This window comes from Grampus griseus (genome assembly GCF_964374135.1).
Source record: "Grampus griseus genome assembly, chromosome: 1".
Classification (NCBI taxonomy): domain Eukaryota; kingdom Metazoa; phylum Chordata; class Mammalia; order Artiodactyla; family Delphinidae; genus Grampus; species Grampus griseus.
In genome coordinates this window covers 119,240,338-119,263,120 of record NC_139017.1, presented here as the reverse complement: position 1 = coordinate 119,263,120, position 22,783 = coordinate 119,240,338, and the positions used below count along the sequence as shown (strand labels likewise).

The 22,783-nt window shown below is 34.8% G+C and overlaps 1 protein-coding gene across 1 annotated transcript in view; it reads right to left on the bottom strand.

The window, feature by feature from the left end:
• Nucleotides 1-22,783, bottom strand: part of LRRIQ3 (leucine rich repeats and IQ motif containing 3) — a gene marked incomplete at its 5' end in the record, with an annotated part of 214,095 nt that overhangs the window by 109,751 nt on the left and 81,561 nt on the right. Inside the window, one exon of the mRNA XM_082677469.1 lies at nt 7,741-7,897. Coding sequence (XP_082533595.1) covers nt 7,741-7,897 — 157 coding nt within the window. The remainder of the gene's footprint in view (nt 1-7,740; nt 7,898-22,783) is intronic.

The following is a 22,783-nucleotide window of genomic DNA, read 5'->3' as shown; positions in this document are numbered from 1 at the left end:
TGAAGAGAGCTAAGCTGAAGGGTACCAGGTAGATTTCCAGTCTCTGCATGAAATAATTCAGGCAGGAATACTCCTTGTAGTCCTTGGAAATGTAGACACAATATCTTTATACACAGAGTAAAAGATAACTTCCACATTGTGTATTTTAACAAAAAAAGTTCTGTGGTTACAGTGCCAGTTGTCCTCTAACTGGTTCTAAAATGTCAGGATAGCATGCAGATATATGAGTGTTCTGGGTGAACAGCTGAGATGGAACTATGATTACAAAAAACATATGTTTCAATAAAGGAAAAATGGACACTTTATTGAATAATATTAAGAATAAAGGAATTTTTACTTACATTTGTATTTATATTTGTCTTGTGACCCCTAGGAGAGAGTCAGTGTATCGTATGTTACTGATATTACAGCTCTTAGGTATGTGCATGGGACCAACAGAATTGGTTTTGCAAGATGTTAAAAGATGCCAAGAAAGTTACCATCTGGCATAATTTATAAGTATCTCCCTTATGATTTTTTTTTTTTTTCGGTACGTGGGCCTCTTACTGTTGCGGCCTCTCCCATTGCGGAGCACAGGCTCTGGACGCGCAGGCTCAGCGGCCATGGCTCACGGGCCTAGCCTCTCCGCAGCATGTGGGATCTTCCCAGACTGGGGCACGAACCTGTGTCCCCTGCAACGGCAGGCGGACTCTCAACCACTGCGCCACCAGGGGAGCCCCTCCCTTATAATTTTTTTTCCTAATTTCTATCTATTTCAGGTTTAAGTCACGTAATTTTCCTTTATTCACCTCAATTCACAAAGTATTTGTTGAAAGGTACTATGAGAACTTCATAGTTCCTGTCCCTATGCCTTTCCCACATGTGTTATGCTATAAGATAAGTTGTCTGCTCAATTCTCTCATTTTCCTAGTGATCTCTCTGTTGACCTTGGCAACCCTCACAGTTGAACAACTCAGATTATGTATTAATCTAGCATCCACTTGCTGCTTTTTAAAAATAATTCTGAAATTGCTTGGTTATAAAAATTTTCTTATCCATATCTATGGAGTCAAGCATAATATACGGTGTCACAGGTTTTTCCAGAAAGGAGACACCAAGACATTTAAGTGTGCAAAAGGTTTATTGGGAAGTAATACTCTTTAAAGGAAAACGGAGGAAGTGGATTAAGCAGGGAGAGTCAAGTTTCTGCCAACCGACCAGGAGCTCTGAAGCAAAGTCTGTCTCTATCTGAAGGTCCAACAATGAGTAATAATGGCCAGGCCCTTGTAACACTGCCTTACTTAGTAATTGCCTGAAGGCTGCCTAGAGAATAGTGTGACCTCGACTTGAAAGCAGAGGTGGACCCTGAACAATCTAACAGCTGGAGCTGTCAGCTAGCCACACTCCTTGCATCTGAGCAGTCACAAATGGTGTTTAATATTACCCTTGTATGCCTCTGTCCTAATCTTATTCATTTAGCTCCAAGTTTTCTCCTTGCAGTCTCAGTAAAATCTTTGATTAAAGGGGACAGGCTTTACTTATTTTATTTTTACTGCCAGTGACAAGCAGGGGACCTGATATTTAGAAAGCACCTAGTAAACATCTGCGAAATTTTATTAAATGGATAAAGTTAGCCCATTATGTGTTGATTAAGTCAAAAAGCTACAGCTTCACTTTTAAGTCATCAGTTTTGCTTCTTTGGACCCCAAAACATAGGTGAATTAAACTTAAATTAAATTACCCTTAGCACCTGCTAGCCCTTAGTGACTCTTCTGATAAATATCTCATACTTCTACCTGACCCTAAAAGCCATTATTTCCCATAAGTCTTAATACTCAGGACAACTCCAGCTCCTTTGATCAGATCCTTAGATGTAGGCAACTGACTAAACTGTATTTGAATTTGTATACTCCTTTCAGTTCCATACTTTATATAATCAGTCCCTACCTAGTAAGTTATTCCTATTTCTTTCCCCTCTCCCTACAAGTTCCAGCATAGGAATTGTTTTATGGCAATCTTCAAGGCCTTAGAATTTGTTACAGTGCTAAGGACACTCTAAATATTCAAAAAAATACCCATTTGAAATGAACTGTATTGCTGATGGGGCCTGAAAATGACTGTTAGGCAATAACAAAGAGCGTGTAAGAATGTCATTACAAAGCTTTTTTCTTAAGACTTTCCTAAGTTAGTACAACATCCCAGAAACTCATTGATAATAAAGGCCACTTTCCAGTGTAAGGAAAGACTCTTCACAAAACACTGAAGTTAAAAAAATGAAATATCTAACCGTAAGTTTCTTTTTAACTCTCCACATAATAAAATAAGATGACCCATTCCACATCTCCTGAATCTGATATGAGATCAATGCTCACAATACTTTCTTAGTATCATCTACTGTTAAACTAAACAGAGAAGAGGGAAAAAGTCGTTTCATTATTTTTTGGCTTCTAAAACTATGGAGCTGATTATTCTTTCTCCCTGCCCCCCTATTTACCTGAATTCAAAGTAGGCACAAAAAATCCCAAACTCAAATATAATTAGTAACTTGGATTTGTAAAATTAATATTAGCACAACTTCACCCTGCCATGCAAGCTGTGCTCCACACAACTCCAGGGAATGTCATCCACACAGACTGTGATGTAAATGCACTCATACAACGTGCAAAGCAGCAGCCCTGAGTAAGGTAAAGTCGTCTCGTTCCTCTCTTACTCACATAGGCCATGTGATTATAAATCATTACATTTTTTTAATAGTAAAAAGAGAACTATACCCCAGTAAAAGATATACGGATGGCAAGTAAACATCTGAAAAGATGTCATCATATGTCATTAAGGAATTGCAAATTAAAGCAACAATGAGATACTATTGCATACCTATTAGAATAGCCAAAACCTACTTACACTGACAGTACCAAATGCTGGTGAAAATGTGGAGCAACAAGAACCTCATTCATTGCTAGTGGGAATGCAAAATGGTACAACCACTTTGGAAGATAGTTTTGCAGTTATTTTTTTTTTCAAAACTAAGCATCCTCCTACCATAAAATCCAGCAATCACGCGTCCTTGTATTTATCCAAACAAGTTGAAAATTTGTGTGCACACAAAAACCTGCACATGGATGTTTATACCCACTTTGTTCATAATTGCTAAAATTTGTAAGTAACCAAGATGTCATTCAATAGGTGAATGGATAAATAAATTGTTGTACCTCCAGACAATGGAATATTCTTTAGTTCTAAAAAGCAATGAGTTAATAAGCCATGAAAAGACATGGAGGAAACTTAAATGCATATTACTAAGTGAAAGAAGCCAGTCTAAAAAGGCTACACATGCTACATACTATATTATTCCAACTATATGACATTCTGGAAAAGGAAAAACTATGGAGACAGTAAAAATATTATAGGTTGCCAAAGGTTAGGGGAAAATAAGGATGAATAGGCAGAACACAGAGGATTTTTAGGGCAGTGAAACTATTCTGTACAATATTGTAATGGTGGATATATGTCATTACGTATTTCTCAAAACCCATAGAAGGTACAACACCAAGAGTGAACCCTAATGTAAACTGGACTTTGGGTGATAATGCTGTGTCAACGTAGGTTCTTTGATTGTAACAAATATACCATTGTGGTGCAGGATGTGGATAATGGATACTGTACATATGTGGGGACAGGGAGTAACATGGAGACTCTCTATACTTTCTGCTAATTTTGCTGTGAACCTAAAAGTGCTCTAAAAATAATGTTTATTAACTAAGAAAAGAGAATTGCTAATGTGGAATATAATATAAAATAGAGGTTCCTGAAGACAATATTTCTATATTTTTATTATAAAAAATGGAGATAAAATGTTTTTATCCACAATGCAAAATCTTTGTTTTTATTATATAAACAAAACATGATTTCTGATTAGAAAGAATATACAAAATTGTCAGAAAGAAAGGAATAATCACCTAACATTCTACCTCTTAAATAACCACTATTAACAGATCGATGATTGTGATTTTCATGTATTTTTAATGCATATGTGGTACAATTAAAAAGTTACTTTATATTTTTGAAACCTTATTAAAAATTATAATATATTAAAAGACAAACAGTTCCTCAGGTATGTATGTGTGTGTGTGTATATATATATATATATATATATATATATATACACACACACACCTTTAAGAAAATGTATTTAATAGTAATCAATGGAAAGGGTTCACAGGAGGATTATCTTCAAGTATATTTTGCTCTTTTTTGTTTTACAAAAATGGTATTCAACATGGAATGTATATAGTTCCATCCATATTAGTTATGAGAAAAATGTATCTTTGGAACCAAAGGAAAATCAATAAAAATATCTTAGAATTCAACCAAATCATCAGTTCTAAAGCAAATCTTACTTTAGTATAGATGACTGCCATATTATGTTTCCAGGAATTATAGAATGCCATAAAGGAGAACAAGATGTGAACATTCAATGCACTAGAAGTGGTTCAATGTAAGAAATCTCTTCCAGAGAAATTGACTGGCTTGCCCTATGGATCTTTTTCCTCATTCTATTGATAGCTAGGGAGAACATATGCACACTCTCCAGAAGATGAGTCAAGATAAAGGGTGTGAAATTCCAATATTAATGCTTCAAGGCAAGAGGGTGTTGCTCAAGTCCTAAGAAAAAATTAGATCATGATTCTAGGAGGTGGGCTGTCAAAGAAAACAGAGATCCACAACACATAGATTTGTTCTATCTTTCCATGAGGTTATAACAGTAAGGGTTCCTGGCCATCACTCTTTCTTACCTCTTAGATGCTTTCTTTCCTTCCTAACAACATATGACTAAACCAGCTTAAGGAAGCTTCAAATGTGAGGGTGTGGAGGCAAGAGGAAAGAGGGCAACTAATCTTCTCTGAGATAAATATATGGCAAATTTCTTTCCTCTTCTCTTAATCTCTGTCCTTTTGGCTATAATGAGTGTGACTTTCTTTCATACTATACCCCTTCTAAAATTCATGTTTGCAATATAGGAAATAACTATTCAAGATAAAAAAGCATGGGTAACAAAGAATATCTCATAGTCTAGCCCAGGTTACTAAAATCTTGCAATGGAATTTTAGACCAAAGCCTCAGTTAGGAACTGCTTTGTTTGCTATTACTCCCAGTACATATATTTTCCTTGGTAACTTTTGAGTAAAAGGATTGACTGTGTAAAAGCAGATTTCAAATAGCTTTGGGTGCCCCAGCAAAACCCATCATAATAGTATCTAGATTTCCCTAAAATCCCACATAGTAATATACAAATGTCCCTAAAGTTTGATCTAATTGACCACCATAATTCTGTATTTATGTCAGTCTATTCAATAACAGAAGAAAAACCACCCTCTGACCAATATCTGTAAGCCATGGATAAATAATATCCCTAGCAATTGTTTTAGATCCTCAATGTCTTCTACTCCAATCCAGTTTTTTATCAGATTCTTTCATCATGGCTTCTAACTTTTGGTTCTGTATATCATTTACAGTTTATTTTTGCACCATTAACTCTGGATGTTTATATGGACTTCTGGCTTTGCACCACAGTATTTCCTAAATGAATGTGACTTGAACTCACTCCTCTGGTTCTTTCCATTTTAGATTACCATTAATATCAGAAATTTTAAGCCCTTGGGAGACCAAGCATGTTTCATCCCCAAACAGGAGCAGATTCAGACAACGATTGCTTTATCTAATTACTGAAACTCGAATTCCATTCTTGATTAAGCTTTACATTACTTTGCTCACAGTATCTTTCTCTAATGCACTTCCAGTATTAAATGCTGATATTTTCTCAACCCCTCCCCTTTCCCTACTCCCTAACTCTTTTAATGTTTTCTGGATCCTAGGTTCTCTTAGGTATTCTATAGTATTAACTGCTCTCACTATAGCTTCTAATAAATCAAGCTCCAAGTCACTAAAGACTAGACATGTGAGTAGTAAAAAATAATAAAAGAATAATATATCAACTGAGTGAGCTGAAGAGAAGACTAAAAATGAGGCTAGCAGAAGATGGAATGACAATTATATATAGAAGAAATAGATTCAAAGATGAATCTTACAATGAAAAATTATTTCAGTTACTATAAGAAAGTTAGCTTTGAAGACTTCATAATGTTGTATGAATAGTAGCTATAAACAATGAAAAAAGCATAGGAAAATGTACATATTTATAGACTATGAAAGAATAATTTTTAATAAATGACATTAGTAGTGATGTGGTTAGTAGAATTACTAATATCAAAGAGCTTTAGAAAACTCCTTATAATTAATATATTTTAGCAAAAGATTTATAACATTCAAAATACTTCCAAAATCTTGAAATGGTATATTACATGTAACTTCATAAGTATTAAATAACATAACATTTATAATATATATTATTCCTATTTATGTATATATAATGGTCACTTGCCATGACACAACATATATACAAATATACATATATATGGATAGGTATATATACATCTACATTTATATATGGGTGTTGGCTATCAGTATATCCAAATTGGTTATCAGTATACAACATACCCATATCCAACTTGGATATCAGTATACATCAGTGAAAGTCTTCTCTAAATAAAGCTTATAAAAAGCAGGTGACATGCCTGAAATCAACATGTTTATATTCTACAAAGAGGGCAAAAGACACTTCACATAAACTTTATGGAGCATACTATCATCTGGAGCAAATTAATACAGTTGGCCCTGCATGCTAATGAGGAAAAAGTTTTGCATAAGATACATTTGCCTTTTAAACCTATGTTTTTATTCAATGGATAAATTTTGGTGGGATTTAAGGGCTTGAGGACATTACTGTACTATATCTAGAACACGTGTCCTCAATTACATTGAAATCAGACTAATGTCAGTCTGGACAGTTTGTATTCCCTTCTAATTATGTTAATGTAATGGAAACATTTGTAGCTCAGGCTATTCAGGTACAGGTGCAAATATGAAGGAGTTTACAGACAAACACAGTGCTTTATAAATTATAAAAAGTTCATTCCAGTTAATTATACTATAATGCCGAGTTTTCATTTTTACCATTACCTAATGGTAAAAACAAAACAAAATTCTAAAAATAAAAAAGCACAAACTTTGGAGTCAGATGATCTCGAGTTAAGGCCTACCAATGTCACTTAACTGTTTGGCTTTTGGTAAGTTAATCAACCCCTATGAGCCTTAGTTTCCCTAATCATAAAAAAAGAGGTAAAAATACCTCTTACAGTATTGTGAAGAATACATTACATACCACATGCAAAATATCTAGCACAGTGCCTGGTACATAGTAGGTACTCAATAAATATACATTTCTTTCTATTTTTATTGTGTCCTTAAAGCAATAGATGATTTTGCACAAAATACTGAGTGAATATTATTATACTATATGTATAATTATCAGCCTTTAATAAACTAAATATTTCTTTATGTTTTCAGCTACTGAGAATATATTTTATATTACTATTAATAACTACTTCCAATAATTAATAAGAGAAAACACATATATAAAGCATAAATTATAAAATGGTTCTGTTAAGAGTGATTAATACACCACAAAAATTACATTTATTCTACATTATATGACTTTTATCACATCAAGAAAATCTCAAGCATAATATTAACAATGGAAGACATTTAAAAGAGATTAAAGAAATTATCACTAATAAAATATAAACTATAACTATAGTGTCTTAAAAATATTTCAAAGAAGAGTAATAAAATAATTATACTTACATGTTTCCAACATGCACGCTTTTCTGTTATATTGGTTCCAGGATGAAATAAGAGATCCTTAAAGAGCTTATCTTCAAATCCTTTGTGTTTGCAAATCCATTTTTTTTCACTTTCACTAATAGTTTTTTCCTGATGTTTTTCATACAAGAACAAGTGGCTGAATATAAAGGGGGGGGGGAGAACGGTCATTTAGTTTTTTTGCAAAAAAAAAAAAAGAAAACTACTTATGAGTTCACTTACATCTTGCAAAACATAGTGGTAAACTTAATGTAATATTTGTTTTCATATTATTACTATATAAAGCTAGGCATTAGGGCTGGCTCATCAACATTCATCAAGGGATGAATGAGTGCTGAGATATCTCTGGGGACATGAATGCACAAACAATTCTGTAACTACATCTGGCTATGCATTTTATAATATAATGTCAGAGAGAACATGACTAAATTATCTATAGAAATATGTTAACAAATATAAACTCTTTTTATCTTTCTTCTCCAGTAAAGAAATAACTTATTTCCACCTAGGAAAACTACTTTACAGCAGTACTGTCCAAGAGAATATAATGCATGCCATAAAGTAACTTAAAATTTTCTATTAGCCACACTAAGAAAAAAGTAAAAAGAAATAGGTGAGATTAATTTTAATACATTTGACCCTTGAACAACACAAATGTGAACTGCGTGAGTTCACTTATATATGAATTTTTTTCAGTAAAAATAGTACTATACTATCTGTTATTGGTTGAACCCACCACACTGCGGAACCCGCAAGTACACAGGGACAAGTGTAAAGGACTAGAGCATCTGAAGATTTTGGTATCTGCAGCAGGTCCTGGAACCAATCTCTTGCAGATAGCAAGCGATGACTGTATTACGTTTTATTTAACCTAATGTATTCAAAATATTACTAGATAAATGGCATCAACAAACTAATATCACAATAGTAAAATACTAAATGTTAGCTCTGTAAGATCAAAAACAAGGGAAGGATAACATCTCTCACCCTATCTATTCAACATTGTACTCAAAGTCCTACTCAGTCCAATAAGGCAATAAGAAGAAAACCATATACCAATATAATCTTTGAATACAGATGCAAAAATTCTAAATGCTAATAAAAAGAATCCAGCAATGTAAGCAAAGAATAATAAGACTATGACCAAGTATTACAAAGCTCATTACATAAACAATTTAATGAAGAGAAAAATGTAAGAGTATATAAATGGATGAAGAAAGACATTGGATAAAATTCAGCAGCCAATCTTTATTTTAAATTTTTTGTAAGAGAGGATATCAAAGTAAACTACTTCAATATCATGAAGACAAATTACCAAAAACCAATAATATTCATTATATGTGATAAAAGAGCAAAATCATTTGAATTAAAATGATGAAACAGGTAGGAACTTTACTGTTACATTATTAAATAGCAAAGGAAAAACAAAAATGACCAAGGAAAGCAATTTTTCCCTTTCTCAGATTTTTAAAGTGGGCTCCACCTGTTCATTCCTTCATTCAGATATTTTCACTGATGATCTACAAATTAGTTAGGGTGAAATATATTGAGAATAAAACTTATACTGGTTCAAATAAGACAGAATTTTACTTTTCTCACATGCAGTCTACACTGGTGGAGCAGCGCTGCTCCATAAAATAATTCAATCTTGCCTCAGCATACTCAAAGACACTGTCATTAACCCACATGACTAATGCATTCCAGCCCATGGGAAGGGAAAGGCATGAAAACAAAGGGGGTATAGTTACCATTTAATTATTTGAAGCAGCAGTTGTAGTCATTAATTCTGTTCACTTACAAATCTAACAAAAACATAGTCAGATGAACACATTTAGCTGCAAGTAAAATTGGTTAACAAAATCTCTAGTAGTTACTCAACTGCTAAAAGAAAAGAAAAGAATGGATTTTCAAGGAAAAAGTAGTATTTTGAAAATGACCACTATGTGCTCTCTGAAGAGAAGAAAGTCTGTAATACCATGAATGTTATATTCTCTAATAAGTAGAGTTAGACAATATAGAAATAAAACACTAAATATATAATAAGTGAATTGCTTTTCACATAGGCTGGATTGGGATAGTATTGCTAAGAGGAAACAAGCTATAGTGAGAATCTCAGAAAAACATTCTAGTAAAGCAAATGACAAGTACAAAAGGCCAGGTGGAAGTATGCTTAGGGAGGCAAGAACACACTTGGCATGTTTGAAGAACAGGAAGGTCACTGGGATGGACAGTTACTGCAGAGTTTTAAGCAGAAGAGTGGCTTTGAGATCAGAGAAGATCAAGATGGTGAAGTAGGAGGATGTGGAAATAACCTCTCCCCAACGAACACATCAAAAATACATCTACATGTGGAACAATCCTCACTGAAAAGTAAGCAGAGACTGGAAGAAATATTCCTGTACAACCAAAGCTGTGAGAAAGATCCCCACAGAATCAGGTAGGAAGGAAGAGATGTGATCAGGTCAGGACCAGTGCCCCTGGGAGGAGACTCAGAAGAAAAGAGATACTACACAGATGGAGACCCTCCCTGAGGAATGAGCAGTTTGAGCCACATATTGAGCACCCCAGCCCTGGGGTCCGACACTGGGAAGGCAAGCCCACTTGTCTGGTTCCAGGGCCGGTGGGACTAACAGCAGGGCTGTGGGAAGCCTGCTTGTGAGGAGTATGCACAAACTCCCTTGCTCCTGAAACAGTGCAGAGGGGGTGCATTGAGACTGCAGGGTGGCTGGCTGATTTCCTGGAACTGCCCTAGCCTGTGTACCAACCTAAGGAGAGTGGTCACTCATGATGCAGCTCCACACTGGGGAAAGGGCTCTGTGGCTGAGGGACAAAGGACACTCAGACACAAAGCAGCAACTGAGAAAAGCAGGGGCAACCATTACTGGTGCTCACACAGGCAGTGCATTGGAAACAGTCCAGGTCCCTGCCAAGGCCGGACCACCAGAGCTTATGCCCTAACCCACACCAAGCCCACATGCTAGCCACTCTTGCCCCATCATTGCTTCCCTCTGGGGTGAGAGTGCCGGTGCTGGGTGTGGGAAGAGCAAACATTTAATGGGAACAGACAGAGCCGGCTTGAACATGACCCCCAGGGCTTCTGCTCCAGCAGCTTGGGACAGGCCCCGTCCCCCAACAGGGTGGTGACAGCCACTGAGCAGAGGAAAAGCCCCAGCTCACTCATGGCTCTGGACCTAGCCACTCCTTCTCCAGCCCCACCTCCTACTAAGGTGATAGCTGCAAGCACACCTTGAGGAAAGATGTGACTACTATTGTCAGATCTAGCTCTCCCATCAAGGCCACTGGGCACACACAGACTGTAGAGAAATGCTTCCACACAAGGACATTCTTTCAGGACTGTAATAAGTTACTGTTTCACCTAATTTCATAGAGACAGAGAAAGTTAAGCAAAATGAGAAGATAAAGGAATTTTGTTTCAATTGAAAAGGTAAGAGAAAACTCCTGAAAAACAACCAATGAAACAGAAAGAAATAATTTACCAGATAAAGAGCTCAAACCATTAGTAATAAGAATGCTAAATGAGAGAAAATTATAGATTAATAAAGTGCAAAATTTAACAAGGAACTAGAAATATAAAAAAAGAACCAATCAGAACTGGAGAATACAGTAACTGAAATGAAAAACAAACTAAAAGAAAAACCAACATTTGCATGATAGGGATCTGAGAAAAAGAGAGAAGAGAGTTGAAAATGTATTTGATGAAATTATGACTGAAAACTTCCCAAACATGAAGAAGGAAATAGATATCCAGGTACAGTAAGTACAGTGGGTCACAAACAAGATGAACCCAAACAGACCCACACCAGGACATATCATAATTAAAATGACAAAAGTTAAAGAGAGGATTCTAAAGGTAGCAAGACAAAAACAAAGTGTCATATACAAGGGAACCCTCAAAAATCAGCTGATAGCCTCATAAGGCTATCAGCTGATTTTTATGCAGAAAAAATTACAGGCCAGAAGGGAGTAGCATGATATATTCAAAGTGCTGAAAGGGGAAAACTGCAACCTAGGACACACTACCCAGCATGACTATCATTTAGAAGTGGAAAGATAACTTCTCAGACAAGCAAAAACATAAAGAGTTCATTAATACTAAACCTACCCTAAAAGAAATGTTAAAGAATCTTTTCTAAGTGGAAAAGAAAAGGCTATAACAAGAAGAAAGAATCTATAAAGGAAAAATCCCACTAGTTAAGGCAAATACATAGTAAAGGATGAAAATCAACCACTTAAATAAGCTAGTACAAATATTTAAAAACAAAAAATTGTAAAATCAACTATCACTACAATAGTCAGTAAAGGATACACATGAAGATATAATATATGACATCAAAAACAATATGTGTGGGAGGGGAGTAAAAAGTGTAGATATTTTAGAATGTGTTTGAATTTAAAGGACTACCCATTTTAAACAAATAGATATAGTTACAGGTCAACATATATGAACCCCATGGTAACCATAAATCAAAAACCTACAACAGATACACAAAAACTAGAAAGGAACACAGCATTCAATTAAAGAAAATCATCAATTCATAGGGAAGAAACTAATAGAAGAAGAAAACAACAGAGAAGAACTACAAAAGCAACCAGAAAATAAGTGACAAAATGACAATAAGTACATATCTATCAATAAGTGATAAAATGGCAATAAGTACATACCTATCAATAGTTACTTTAGATGTCAATGGACTAAATGCTCCAATCAAAAGACATAAGATAGCTGACTGAATTAAAAAAACAAGTCCTATCTTTAGAAAAAGCAGAACAAATTGAGACCAAAGCTAGCAGAAAAAGTAGAAAAAGAATAATAAAATGATCCCAAAGTTAGAAGAAGGAAGAAAATAATAAAGATTAGAGAGGAAATACATGAAATAGAGAACAGGAAAACAATAGAAAATATAACCAACCTAAGAGTTGTTTCTTTGAAAATATAAACAAAATCACAAAGCTTTAGCTAGACTAAGGGAAAAAAAAAAAAAGAGAAATGACCCAAATTGACAAAATTGTAAATGAAAAATGAGACATTACAATTTATACCACAGAGACATGACACATCATAAGAGACCATTATGAACAACTATATGCCAACAAACTGGACAACTTAGAAGAAACTGAAAAATTATTAGAAACACAACTACTCGAAACAAATCAGGAATAAACAGAAAGTCTGAATAGACCAATTAACAATAAGGAGATCAAATCAGTAATAAAATGTCTCCCAATGAAGAGAAGCCCAGGACCAGATGGCTTCACTGGTGAATTTTACCAAACATTTAAAGAATTAGCACCAATTATTCTTAAACTCTCCCAAAAAATCAAAGAGGAGGAAACACTCCCAGACTCATTTTATGAGGCCAGCGTTACTCTGATACCAAAGCCAGATAAGGACACTAACAGAAAAGAAAACTACAGTTCAATCCCTGTTGAATATAGGTGCAAAAAGTCTCAATAAAACATTAGCAAACTGAATTTAGCAGCACAGTTAAAGATCTTTCACCATGATCAAGTGGGATTTATACATGGAATGCAAAGAAGGTTCAACATATGCAAATAAATGTGATCCATCACATAAATAGAATGAAAGAAAAAAGTCATATGATCATCTCAAGAGATTCAGAAAAAGCATTTGACAAAATTCAACTTCTGTTCATGATAAAAACTCTCAACAAATTAGGTATAGAAGGAATGTAACACAATAAAGGCCATATATAATAAGCACTCAGCTATTATCATACTTAATCATGAAAAGCTGAAATATTTTCCTCTAGAATCAGGAGTAAGATAAGGGTGCCCACTCTCACCACTCCTACTCAACATAGAACTGGAAGTCCTTGCCAGAGCAATCAAGCAAGACAACGAGAGAAAAGAAATAAAAGAAAACATAGGAAAATGTTGGAAAAGAGGTAAAATTATCTCTATTTGCAGATGACATGATTTTATATACAGAAAATCTTAAAGACTCCATTAAAAAAAAACTGTTAGATATAATTGAAAAAGTCAGTACAACTGTAGGATAAAAAATTAACACTCAAAAATCAGTAATGTTTCTACCACTATTGACTATATGGAAAAGAAATAGAGAAAAACATCCCATTTAAAATAGCATCAAAAACAATAAAATATCAGGACTAAACTTAACTAAGGAGGTGAAAGATTTCTACTCTGGAAACAATAATTAGTGAAAGAAATTGAAGACACAAATAAATAGAAAATTATCCCATGTTCATAGATTGGGAAAATGAATATTGTTAAAATGTCAATACATCCAGAAGCCATCTACAGATTCAATGAAATCCCTATCAAGATTACAATGGCATTTTTCATAGAAGTAGGAAAATATCCCAATATTTATATGGAGCCACTATATACCCAAATAGCCAAAGCAATCCTGAGAAAGAAGAACAACACTGGAGGCATTACATGCCCTGATTTCAAACTATATTACAAAGTTATAGTAATTAAAACAGTATTGTATTGACATAAAAACAAGCCCATATATCAACAAAACAGAATAAGGAGCACAGAAATAAAACCGTGCATATATGGGTCAATTAATTTATGACAAAGGAGCCAAGAATCAACAATGGTAAAAGGACAGTCTCTTCAATAAACAGCATTGATAAAACCAAACAGCAACATGGAAAGAATGAAACTCCTCCACTATCTTACAGCATACACAAAAATTAACTCAAAATGGATTAAAGACTTAAATGTAAGACATGAAATCCTTGGAAGTAGACATAGGAAAAAGGTCATTGGCATGGTTCTTGGCAATTATTTTTTGGATATGACACCTGTAGTACAAGCAACAAAATCAAAAGTAAACAAGTGGAACTACATCAAATTAAAAAGCTTCTGTGAAGCAAAAGAAATAAGCAACAAGATGAAAAGACAAGCTACAGAATGTGAAAAAATATTTGTAAGCCATATATCTGATAAGGGGTTAATATCCAAAATATATAAAGAACTCATAGAACTCAGAAACAAACAAAACATGAATAATCCAATTTAAAAATGGGTAAAAGACCTGAACAGACATTTTTCCAAAGAAGAATTCCACATGGCCAACAGACACAAGAAAAGATGCTTAACATCACTAATCATCAGGGAAATGCAAATCAAAAACACAATGCAGTATCACCTCATACCTGTTAGAATGGCCATCATCAAAAAGACAACAGACAACAAATGCTGCCAAGGATGCAGAAGGGAAGGAAGACTTGTGCACTGTTGGCGGGATTGTAAACTGATATAGCCACTATAAAGAACAGTATTAAGAATCCTCAAAAAATTAAAAGCAGAACTATGACATGACTCAGCAATTTCACTTCTGAACATATATCCAAACCACCCCCCACCCCCAAAAAAGCACCAACTCAAAATTATATCTAAACCACAGACATGCCTTATACGAAATACTAAAGGAAGTTCTTCAGGTCGAAAGCTAGTGACCACAAACAGTAATTTAAATCCACAAAAAAAATAAAGAGTGCTGGTAAAAAATTGTGTAATTATAAAACAATATAAATTCAAATTTCTACTCGTTTCTTCTCTTAACTAATTTAAAAAACAATTGTATAATATAATATTTGTATAATTGTATTTTGTCTAAAACATGTATAAATGTAATGTATTTGACAATAATAGCACAAGACAGCAGGTGGAAGCAAAGCTGTTTTGGAGTAATAAAATAATACTAGATGGTAATTTAAATCCACAGGAAAAAAATGAAAAGAACTAGAAATATGATAAATAGTATTGTCAATGTAACAAACTCAATGAATATATACTTGTTCTTCTTTTTTGCCTTAGCTCCTTTAAAGGACATAACACTTTATAAAGTGATAATTGTAATAATATACTTTTGGGTTTGTAACATATATATATGTAATATGTATAACATTAATAGCACAAAAAGTTGGAAGAGGTGATAAACATATACAGAAGTGACATTTTTATTTTTATTTATTTATTTTTGCAGTATGCGGGCCTCTCACTGTTGTGGCCTCTCCCGTTGCAGAACACAGGCTCCGGAGGCACAGCCTCAGCGGCCATGGCTCACGGGTGCAGCTGCTCCGCGGCATGTGGGATCTTCCCGGACCGGGGCACGAACCCGTGTCCCCTGCATCGGCAGGTGGACTCTCAACCACTGTGCCACCAGGGAAGCCCCAAAAGTAACATTTTTATATCTCACTAAACTTGTCACTATATACCTGAAATAAATAAGTTCAGATGCATATTCTAAGCCCTAGAAAAACACCAAGAAAATAACTAAAATTATACAATTAAAACATCATGAAAGAAATTTAAATGTTACACTATACAATATTTACTCAATACAACAAAAGTAGTATAGGAGTATGAAAGGAACAAAAAGATATGAGACACTTCTGTGAATGATGTTAATATTTAGGTTTATCTTAAATTAAATTATCTTATGTTTTTGATCTCTTAGATTATTAAATTTACATGGCTCCTATTTTAAATATAATTTTACTTTTTAATACATTTTTCTTGTTTTAAAAAATTTCTTATTTAATGACTTATTTTTATAATGACATGAGGTAGATCCATAGATTGAGAAGAGGTAAAAATCATTTCCACAACCTGTTGATATTAAAACACAGTTTCCTTTTCATCAGAGTTATTTATTCATTTACTCTTTCATTTATTGCTCAAACACTTATTCAAAATGCACTGCTCTAGACTCTGGGAATATGTTGTAAAATTCCAGAGTTCCTGGTCTTATAGAACTTACACTGGAGGAAATTCTTGGCAGTAGATTCTCTTTTTCCTTATAATACGAATTATAAGAGAAAAATCTTAAAAGGTAAGTTTTAAAGAGATCACTTATTTCAGTTCAAAAATATTTGCTTAGGGCTTCCCTGGTGGCGCTGTGGTTGAGAGTCCGCCTGCCGATGCAGGGGACACGGGTTCGTGCCCCAGTCCGGGAAGATCCCACATGCCACGGAGCGGCTGGGCCCGTGAGTCATGGCCGCTGAGCCTGCGCGTCCGGAGCCTGTGCTCCGCAACGGGAGAGGCCACAACAGTGAGAGGCCCGCGTACCGCAAAAAAAAAAAAAAAAAAAAAAAAAAAAAAATTTGCTTAATACTTATATTCCATTTTAATTTTACTTGAGGATCTCTAAGTAATTTTCCAATTAGGAACTGTCTTCTTACTGACTACTGGCCAGAGGACCTGAATCATCTCGTCTCCTTAAAAACTCTCATTAGAAAATAGAAAATAGTTCATGAGTTTAAAAAAATGTGGGTTGGTTGTAAAACTTAGGTTTGCCTCTTTCACATGGGTTCATTAATCCATCAAGATTCTTCTTGGACAGTGTGAGACGGTCTAGATCTTAAGAAGTCAAGGAAAGTTGGGGTGGGTGGTTGTCCACAGAAGTATTCACATTGACTCTAATTTTCTAAGATTAAAGGCTAAAATGTGAAAATAAAAAAGTTATGGTATATGCCAGAGTTTAACTTAGAACTGAACCCAGCGAAATTGTAAGCACATTTTATTTGAGTATGCATGTATAGATTACACTGGAAATAATGCCTATAACTTTCATCAGATTTTCAAAGGAATCTGTGACCCCCCCCCCCAAGTTTAAACCTTGAAACAGACATTAAAGTAAATAAGAATGTTCTAAAAGAGTAGAGGAATCAAAGTAAATAACAATAAAAACGATAAGAAAAAGCAAGTCTCAAACATTTAAAATGCATAACGGGTCAGCAAGATGACAAGGAAGAAGCCCTGGGCCCCCATTTCCCCCCAACAAACACACCACTTCAGCAACAATTCAGGGACAAATTCCTATTGTGAGAAATCCACAAGCTGATTGAAAGGCTCATGCATCCTGGTGAACATGAAACTAGGCTCACCAAAGCAAGTAGTGAGATTCAGGACATCCTTTCTTCAGAATCCCTACCCCTGGCACTGTACAATATGATCAAGAAGAGAACTCCTAGCTCCCAGCTTCTTCGAAGGGAGGGAAAGAGCTAGTTCATATATCCAGTGTCCCCAACTTTTCCGAGGGACCTCTTCAAAGGGTTGGCTTCTCTCCTGCCATTCTCAGATCTTTGACAGTCTGACACAGTCTAGCCACCTGGAGGAGAATGGAGACAGATGCTTGGGTTGGTAGATGCCATAATTCCTTTCCCCTGGCTCACCACTGAGTAAGTCGACAGAAACCACAGAATGCCACAATTTTTTGGGGGCTGCCCAAAGTACTGACTTCTGACTTGCTAACAGTTAAGTGCTGATAAGACCTGGCATAACTTAGCTTCCTGGGGACTAGTGAGAGTAGAGATGGAGATCTGGGTTGGCAGTCACCATATCCCTTGCTCCCAGTTCAGCACAGAGCAAGTAGACAAAATGTCTAGCTCTCAGTGTCTCCCTGAGCAGGTGTGGAAACACTTAAATGCCCATCAACAGCAGAATGGATAAATAAAATGTGACATATGCCTAAAATAAAATATTATTTAGGCTTAAAAAAGAAGCAAATTTTGCAATATGCAGCAACATATATGAATCTTGAGGACATTATGTTAAGTATATAAACTGGTCACAGAAAGACAAATACTGAATGATTCCACTTACATGATTCACTCTGTCCTTTTATAACTCTGGAAAATTGGAATCATATATTAAGGAATACTATAATGACTTGAAACCTGATGACTAGAAAGCTAACATAAGGCCCCATAAATAGTTTCTAAAATGAAGACATATATTCACCAGATCCAATGCTCCTCCCCACTGATCAAAGATCCAGAAGAAATGTTAGGAAAAGAAATTGTGATTCTTTTCTATGGGATTAAGTAACAACACAAATTATTAGATTAATTACTAATTTAAAATTCAACATAGGTATTATAAATAACAAAATTATAGGATGATTGTTTAAAAGTTAAGTTTGACTTCTTATAGTTTGCTGTTGGTTACCTGGCTTCATCAGGTATATCAAATTATTAAAAAATAATCATTATAGTCAGTAAAACAAAAATAGTCATCATCTTTAGAACACTTATATCTCAAAATATTATATTATAAAGAGAAGTTAATACAGGAGCAATGATAAATTATAATTTTCCAGATAACTTTTACAGTGGTTGAGAGAAAAAATATAGATAGATGTTAAATGTATGCATAGAAATATTAGTAGTTGACACAGCCTTTAAATACTTCCTCCAACCACATTCACCCAAGTGGCTCATTACATTAAATAAAGTTTACTTAATGATAAGATTCTCATCTAGAAAGTATGACGCAAATTTTAATAAGGTCTTCTTTATTATACTTATTAGCAATAGTCATATTACTAGCAGAAGTAATACAATAACAGCTATTATATTCATAATATTAATATCACATAGTATGATAATTACTACTACTAGTAATAAAATGATAAAAAATAGAAATTTATATATCCATTTATATGCCAATTCAAATTCCAGAAATTGCTTCTAAGTACATAATAATGAATATGCATAAATATATGTTTATGGATTTTTATCCCTATAATTTTTATAATTTGGAGAAAATAAAAACAATATTAATGTCCAACAGGAAAGCTCACCTAAGTAGAATATATCTATTTAAAAGAATACATCTAGCTATTAAAAATTCTTATACAATAACATTCAACACTACAGAAAATAAAAACAAGCATGTTAGATAAAATAAGAGGTATAAATACAATCATTTTTGTAAAAAATTATATACATATATATACATTTAAAGAAATACACACACAGACACAGATTATCAGCCTTTACCATTCCCTCTCCTTACGCACCATTGCCCAACCCCCATCTACACATTTGGTTGTATATTTTTCCCTTCCTCACATGGATACAAACTTTTGCCCTCGCTCTTTTTTATTTATTTTTTATTTTTTTGTGCGGTATGCGGGCCTCTCACTGTTGTGGCCTCTCCCGTTGCGGAGCACAGGCTCCGGACGCGCAGGCTCAGCGGCCATGGCTCACGGGCCTAGCCGCTCCGTGGCATGTGGGATCTTCCCAGACCGGGGCACGAACCCGTGTCCCCTGCATCGGCAGGCATACTCTCAACCACTGCGCCACCAGGGAAGCCCTTGCCCTTGCTTTTTATAAACACTGGATTTTGCTATATATATTTCTTTGTAACTTGCTTTTCTCTCAATAATCACTGAAATCTCTGTTAAATAGAGTTTAGAACTGTTATTTTTTAACAACTGTAGAGTATTTTATACTATCTCTGAATCATAAACTTTCAACAAAGGATACATAAGTTTTTCTAGGTTTTTTTTTTTTTACTACAAATAACACAATCTTGCTCCCAGCTTGCCCCTCACAACTCTCTCCTCTCCCATCTCCCTCCCTCTCTCCCTCTCACACACACATACACACACACACTTTATCTTTCAAGTAGAAATTTCAAGAAGTGTTATTGCTGATGTGAGAGTGCATCAGTCAAACTTCAACAGAGAAACAGAACAAATATACGGCGAGGAGAGAGAGAGATTTTAAGGAACTGGTCCGTGCAATAATGGGACCTGACAACTCTAAAATCTGTAAAGCAGGTCAGCAGGCTGGAAATTCAGGGAAGAGCCGATGCTGGAGTCTTGAGTCCAGAATCTGCAGGTTGGAAACTCAGGCAGGGTTTCTACCTTGTAGTCTAGAAACAAAATGCTTCACCTGGAAATTGCAGTCTTTGTTCTTAAGGGCTTCAACTAACAAGATGAAACCCATCCACAACATGAATGGTAATCATCACTCAAAATCTACTGGTTTAACTGTTAATCACATCTAAAAAATACCTTTACAGCAATATCTAGACCAGTTGGGCATCATAGTCTAGCCAAATTGAGACATAAAATTAACCATCATGGGGAAGGGGGCAGGGACAATGAATAGGCTGAACAGATATGAGTTTTAGGGCAGAGAAAATACTCTGTATGACACCATAATGATAGATACATGTTATTATACATTTGTCTAAACACATACAATGTACAACACCAAGTATGAACCATATGGACTTTGAGTGATTATGATCTGTCAATGTTAGGTTCATCCTTAAATCCTCATAAGAAACATTATCACAATTTTTAACCTTTGTCAATCTGTTAGAAAAAAATGGTATCTCATTGCTTCTTTAGTTTGCGTATCTTTGACTATTAATGAGATTAATAATCTTTTCATATTTATGTTGGTAACATATTTCTTTTATGAGCTGTCTGTTCACATCTTCCACCCATTTTTTAAATCTGAGTTGTTTTTCTTTGTCCTACTATTTGTGTGAGCTCTTTATATGTTAACATTTTCTGATTTATCCTGACACATTCTTTTTTGGGTTTTTTTTTTTGGTTTTTTTTGGCTGTATGGGGTCTTAGTTGCAGCATGCAGGATCTCTGTTGAGGCATATGGGATCTTTCATTGCGGCACATGGGCTCTTCATTGCGGTGTGTGGGCTTCTCTCTAGTTGTGGCATGCAGGCTCTGAGAGCACATGGGCTCAGTAGTTGTGGTGCGTGGCCTCTCTAGTTGTGGCACATGGGCTCTAGAGTGCGTGGGCTCAGTAGTTGCGGCACATGGGCTTAGTTGCTCCACAGCATATGGGATCTTATTTCCCTGACCAGGGATCAAACCCGCGTCCCCTGCATTGGAAGGTGGATTCTTTAACCACTGGGCCACCAGGGAAGTTCCTGGTGCATCCTTTTTAATGTAAACACTTCTCTGTTTACAGCTTGCTTCTCTCCCACCATAAGGTTATAAGAATATTCAACTGAATTATCTTCTAAAGTTTTATATTTAATGCTTTAACCCATCTGAAATATATATATTTTAATATGGCATGCAACAGAGAAGCAATTATGGTTTTGTTCAGAAAGATAACCAATTTTGCCATTACCAATTATTAAATAAACCATCCTTTTCCCATATTAAAGTATTACTTCCATTCGTTAAGATCTCTTTCATATACAGAACTTTTTAGGACCCTTTATTCTGTTCATCTCATTTCTCTATACCTGTGCCAATGACCAAATATTGATTATAATGGCTTGGAAAACTGTTCTTTTTTAGTTGTTTCTTGACTATTCTAAGACATTTATTCCCTCAGAAAATTTAAAAGCATATTTTCAAGTGTCTCTACAAAACCAGGATTCTAATTAAAATCACTGTAGTACTAAAGTATTTACTATTGAAAAACACCCATGCGTAAGTGGACCTTCACAGTTCACACCGATGTTGTTCTAGGGTCAACTGTACCTATAGAATTATTAAAAAAAAAAAAAAAGGTAAAAACGCATTTTCTTCTTAAAGATGTGTGTGTATGTATATATACATATGATATATATAAAAACACAAAGGAGGGGGAAGAACGTGGAGCTCTTTTAAAGAAAGGAAGCTTCCACTTTAAGAAATTTGGGGGAAAAAAAGAGTAAATCAAACCCACAGGAGGCAAAATGAAAGGAAATAAAGATTAGAGAGGAAATCAGTGAAATAGAAAATTAGAAAACACATAGGGAAATCCAATGAAATTAATACATGATTTCTCGAAAACATTTTTTAAAAAGGCAAATCTCTAGCTACGCTAAGAAAAGAAGTCATAAGTTATTTAAAAAAAAGAAACTACATTACTGTTGACCTTACAGAAATTAGAAGTGCCATAAGAGAACTCTAGGAACAGCATTAGGTCCAAAAAGTAGACAATTTAGATGAAATGGAAAAATTCCCCAAAAGATACAAATTTCCAAACCTAACTTAATAAGGACTAGAAAAATGAAACAGACTTATAACAACCAAAGAAACAAAACCAAAAAACCCCACTGAATTAGTAATTTAAAATATTACAATAAAGGAAAGCCCAGGCCAAGATGACTTCATTGGTGAATTCTACCAAACATTTAAGGAAAAAATAAAATCCTTCACAAACTCGTCCAGAAAATAAAGGAGGGAACATATCTCAATACTTCGTACGACTCCAGGGAGAGTTTTGCCAGCAGGCCAGATAGT